The sequence below is a fragment of the Acipenser ruthenus genome, chromosome 6 (assembly GCF_902713425.1).
Source record: "Acipenser ruthenus chromosome 6, fAciRut3.2 maternal haplotype, whole genome shotgun sequence".
Classification (NCBI taxonomy): domain Eukaryota; kingdom Metazoa; phylum Chordata; class Actinopteri; order Acipenseriformes; family Acipenseridae; genus Acipenser; species Acipenser ruthenus.
The window spans coordinates 73279207-73284684 of record NC_081194.1 but is presented as its reverse complement, the minus strand read 5'-3'; the positions used below and the strand labels follow the sequence as shown (position 1 = coordinate 73284684).

General features: G+C 37.5%; 1 protein-coding gene across 2 annotated transcripts; it reads left to right on the top strand.

The window, feature by feature from the left end:
- The first annotated feature begins 613 nt into the window (after positions 1–613).
- On the top strand, positions 614–2585 carry LOC117410952 (protein LRATD1-like). 2 transcript variants are annotated; one of them, XM_034017924.2, is made up of 2 exons: positions 614–742; positions 1243–2585. In XM_034017924.2, exon 2 carries the CDS (start codon positions 1280–1282, stop codon positions 2096–2098), a length of 819 nt encoding a protein of 272 aa, XP_033873815.1. In that variant the 5' UTR covers positions 614–742; positions 1243–1279; the 3' UTR covers positions 2099–2585. The 2 variants fall into 2 exon arrangements, with proteins under 2 accessions (XP_033873815.1, XP_033873816.1); XM_034017925.2 differs by lacking the exon at positions 614–742 and adding an exon at positions 773–794.
- Positions 2586–5478: the final 2893 nt, after the last annotated feature.

The following is a 5478-nucleotide window of genomic DNA, read 5'->3' as shown; positions in this document are numbered from 1 at the left end:
ATCTTCTGAGAGGTCCTGGGTTCGCGCCCGCCCTTCGCCTGTGTGTGTGTGTGTGTGTGTGTGTGTGTGTGTGAGTGTGTGTGTGTGTATGTGTGTGTGTGTGTGTGTGTATGTGTGTGTAAGCAATAAGACCTAACTTGGCGGGTATTAACAGACATTATGGACTGTTTGGGTAGACTGTATAGTAGATTTGTAATGGTTATTTTGTAAAAAAAAAAAAAAAAAAAAAAAATTTGAAAACTTCTGATTCATGTCAGTTAGTTTGACATTAATGTTTCATATTTGTATCCTTTGAACAGCCGTGGCAGTCTGTAAATTCCTGTCTGCCTGGTTTTGCCCTCTGTGCTATTTTGTAAGAAAGCCATGGGAACACTATGTAAATCACGTTTCATATCTACATTATCTCCTCTCCCTCTCAACAAAAGCACACTTTCACAGGCAGACAACAAAGAACAAAGTTTGGAAAATCTCCACTGTCAATTTGTTGATTGATATACACGTTGCTCCTTTAGCATTCTCAGACAATTTGACTTGAGATCTGTCGGCCAATGATTGCACAGGAGGGCAGGTTTTACAACTTGGGGCGGGGTTTCATAGTCATACTTAAACTGAAAGTGCTGTGTAGAATTTGCAGGTCACAACACAGAACTGAGGAAGAGTGGCGTGATACAGGACAACTCTGAGGGCGTTGATGGCACACAGGGACCGCTAAGCGTTCACCTGGCAAAAAGACTCAGATAATGTAAGCCACTGCAACCTCGCAGCAGTTACCAAGCCTGGAGAAAAAGAGCAAAGTGAGCAAGCATACAGTGCATTGCAAAACTGTATGAGCAGTGCTGTACTATTTATTTATAGTATATATGCATGTATTTGTTGTTATCAACGCTCTTTTAGGATCACGGTTTACAATCTGAGTGTAGTTTTTAAATAAATTGGAAGATGTTGTTATTGCTTTGTTTTATATATTAATGTGTTGGTGTTGTGAGCCGTTATGACTTTTTCTTTACCTTGAATAACCGGCTTATATTGTTGTAGTATGTATTACATGTCTTGTGATAATTACGCAATTCTACCTTTTAATCTCTGAACAGCACTTTAGTGATATATTAGGTATAGCAATGTATACTCCAGAGGAGTACAAAAAAGCAAGCATTTATTCGCATGAAAATACATAAATAAATGATGAATTATAGATGTTACATATGTAAAGCTGTCACGTTATATTGTCGTTTATTATTGCAGATACAGTATTTCATCCCTTTTCCCAGCCCCGTCATTGATGGGAAATCAACTGGATCGTATCACCCACCTAAATTACAGCGAGCTGCCCACTGGGGACCCAGCGGGGATAGAGAAGGACGAGTTGAGGGTCGGAGTGGCTTATTTTTTCGCGGATGAAGAGGAAGACTTGGATGACCGATCGCAGCCCGAGAATTACAAAGATCAGAGTCCAAGCAAGGACGGGCACATAGTTCTAAACGAGATCGAATATTCGGCTTTCTGCTGCCAGGAATGTATTTTCTCCAAATTAAGAGAAAACGAAGATCTGACTATTTATTCCATAAAAACTCTGCTTACCATGTGCAAACCCGGGGACCTGGTGGAACTTGTTTATGTAGCCAACGATCAGCAACCGCACTGGGCTATTTACGAGGGGAAAGGTCATATCATTCATTTGTACAAGGGAGAAATCCGCAAGGACAGTCTGTATGAAATTAGTAATGGGCGATTGGGCAGGATAGTGAATAACTGGTACAGATACAGACCGCTCCCAGCCGATCTGGTCATGCAGAATGCGTGCGGGCACCTGGGACTTCGGACTGATGAGATCTGTTGGACAAACTCTGAAAGTTTTGCTGCCTGGTGCAGATTTGGCAAACGGGAGTTCAAAGCCGGAGGGGAGATACAGACTGCAGAACAGCGATATTTTCTTAAGATTCATGTATCTGAAAATAACGTGCATAGCTTGATGTTTCACAGTTTGGAGGATTTAATAAGAGAAAAACGCAAGATGGACGCAAGCGGAAAGTTAAGAGTCATAAAAGAGTTTCCCATAGTAAATGTCAAAGAGGAGAAACACAATACTGTAACACCTTAATTGCTTTCAAAAACATCGTACCTGTTGAGACTTGCATGCCTCTTGCAAGGGCTGCACCTTTCTTTCGAAGCATTTTGATGGTCACAGGACTTGTTCAGAAATGAGTATTAAGGGAACGTGCCCTATTTGCATGGATACCAGCTTTCCAAACACAGAATTAGGAGCTGTCGAGATGCACCTTTTTAAATGTCTGTATTATTTACATGGAGTAATTAGGGAATTCTGATTAGCCCTGCATTCCAGTCGGTAGGTAGTGCCTATGCTCTTTGGCTCCGACACTCCAGCTTGTAAATAGACACTAAATTTGACTTTAACCAGCAACCCTGTATTTCTGATGGTACAGACTGATTCAAGATGTGTGCTGTTTTCTGTATTTTCACCACATAGAGTGGAGATGGGAGTGGGTCATTCTTAAAGTAGATTTAATACTAGCCATAATAATTTCTTGCTCTGATATGAAAAAAATAAATGATCATTTATTTCTGTTTTTGAATGTCATATTTTTGTATTTGAGAAATATATCCCCTTCTTGGTTTAAAATTAATAAATGGTGAGTGCTGATCCTATCAACAATGTTAATTGTTTTTCGAAAGTACTGCACAAATTGGTTTATTGGAGCGTACTAATGATTTCAACTGATTGAACCATTAATGCTGAGTAAGCAAATTCATTTCAATAATGGCCAAGATTACATTTTCTGAGGGGCAGGCTTTAGCCAGCTGAGGGCACCTATGCACCATTACCTTTTCATTTTTTCATTGAAACAAATTATTTTGAGTAGTTTTAAATATATCTTTGTATAAGCACATGGATTTACTTGGATAGTTGAAGATGGTCAACAACATTATTAGAATAAACCCAAAAATAACTACTAATTCAGCGTTTAACAGGGGTATCATGAGCCAATTGGAATTTACTTATTTGTTTGTGTCAACTGCAGTAATACATATAAATCAATTGAACACATTCACAATGCATTCACCCCAGTGCTGCATTTGTGCCACTGTTTATCGCTTTAAATGGAACAATCAAACTGGTAGTTTTGCAAAACTGCAAACAAAACCCATCAGTGTGTTAATCCAAGCTTTTGGGGGGAAAAAATGTGCAAACGGTACAGTGGAGTAATGTTTAGTCTAGCACAGTTTAGTCTAGCTGTAGACAGCACAAAGACTAAAAGGCATTTTATACAAAATAATATAAAACTGATTGTCAAGAGGGATTGCCCCTTTATTAACATTAGCCATCTACACATCTGAAGAAGCATAAGCATGCTTTCCTTTGGGTATTTTTGACCTACACACACTAAAGTGGTGTCAGAATATTAATGCTAAACTTTTGCTAGCTACATAATATATAAATACTCACATTGATCTATCTAATATGACTTGTCTTGCTCTTACAAGGGCCTGTAAAACAAAAACAAATAAGTATTTATATAAGTCACACTTTTTAATGTTTATTTTTGTACATCTGAAAACATAAAAAAATTCAAACACTCAAATGTGTTCAGAGTGTGTCCCAGAAGATTTATGTTCAATTATTACATTTTTTTTCTGTATAGTGTTTGAAAGTGCCGTATGTTTCAACACTTGTTGGAATCCGTGAAACATTATGCACCTTGCAAGACAAATAAATACAATAGAAAAAGCAAACCCTTATTCACATTAGTCAATTAGCAATGCTATGTTTTGATACAAGTATATACTGTTGGGATCTTAATTTCAAGAGGAGTAATGAGTGTGATTCCAGTGTGGAAACTGAGTGGTCTTCATTTAAGATGCCTGTCACCTCCTACTGGCAGTACAGTACAACAACAACAAAATAACATAATAAAGAACCTCCTGTGACAAATCTAAAAGGCAGCCTAAAGATACCAAACCAGTAGGGCCTGTACTCTGTATAGTGCTAGGTATACAGGGGTTAAACTAGCTTTCTTAAAAAAAAAAATCTATATCTATATATATATATATATATATAAAGGATTGCAGGGGAAATAATACAGTATGTTTCCTTCATACCTCTGCAGCAGCTCTTGTAGAGAAGAGTACTGCAATGTTACATGCTGAAACTCCTTCATGTAAACCTGACGTGAATGGGAACAGTGTCAGTATGGTGGACATAACAGCCTTTGTTCTTTGTTATCAACAACTACCATTTGAGGGTTGATTCTTTTGGGGTTTTACTCTGCTTGTTGGTTAAAAAAACGATTTAAACTTTATATACAGTTGAAAATGATTTAAAAAAATGGTTTTTTTTTTTACATTTTTATTTTAAGCTTATTGCTTCTAAATTATTTCCTGTTTTGGGCCTGAAAATATAAATTATGCGATTCAAAAGATAATGCCCTCTTTACACAAAGGCTTCCACTCACTCACAGCATAGCAGAGCAACCTATTGTTGAATTAAACCAGCATTACATTTTTTAAATTAATTAAAAAGCAGGACATTAAAAAGGTAAGACTAAAGGATGTGTCATAGAAAAACTTGTTCCTGGGCCAAACTGTACTTTACCAATCATGCTTTCTACATCAATACAGACATTGCCCAGGCTTATTGATTTAAAAAAAAAAAAAAAAAATTCCTAACTGATTTTGCAGAGTAGAAATGGAGCTCTAAGGCAGTGGTGTCAAACAAGCGCAGGGCACCCAGAGCAGGTTTATGGTTTTACAGTCCTCCAAAGCTACCACTTGGGCTCAAGGGGGTCCAGCATTTATGGTATTTAACATGTTCTAATTTGATTTACTATTACTAAAGTAACACTAAAGCATGGAGTATGGAGTCTTGACAGTTTTTTGCAAAAACTTCATCATCTGCTGATTGGTTGCGTTGAGTTACTTCTGTATGACTTAGACCACAGCTCATGTTATAGCCTATTCTTGCAGTCATACAATAACATTAAGTAATGGGCTAGACTGTAATTCAAAATTAGCTATCATATGGTAACAACCTTATTTTATGTATCCAGGAAACCAGTCTGGAATCTTTTTCATGGAAGTGTACTGCAATGTACAATAGTTCCATCCCCAAAACGGGTGGTTTACATCACGTAAACCCTTGAATCAAATAACAAATTACAGTCCTTGTTTAAACTGAGTTTGACAAACCATGCTCTGAGGGATGTTGTATTCTGCAGGTGGCCTTTATATGCAAGTTGTTTCAAGCTAAACAGAAGTAACTGAGGCTGGCAGTAGTGGGCAGCTAGACAGGTGACTTTTATATAAAGGAGAGGGAGGCAATTGCATGTACAAACCTTAAATAAACTTTGTATTTTGTTTGTGTTTGAACTTTCTGCAGTTAAAGCTTCCAGATCAAGAACGCTGCAGAGAGAAACAGAGACGGCTGTGACCCGACATTTGTGATATTCTAAAAATGAACAACAA

Coding starts and splice junctions, on each gene's coding strand:
- LOC117410952 (XM_034017924.2), top strand. CDS start 1,280: ATGGGAAATCAACTGGATCGTATCACCCACCTAAATTACAGCGAGCTG.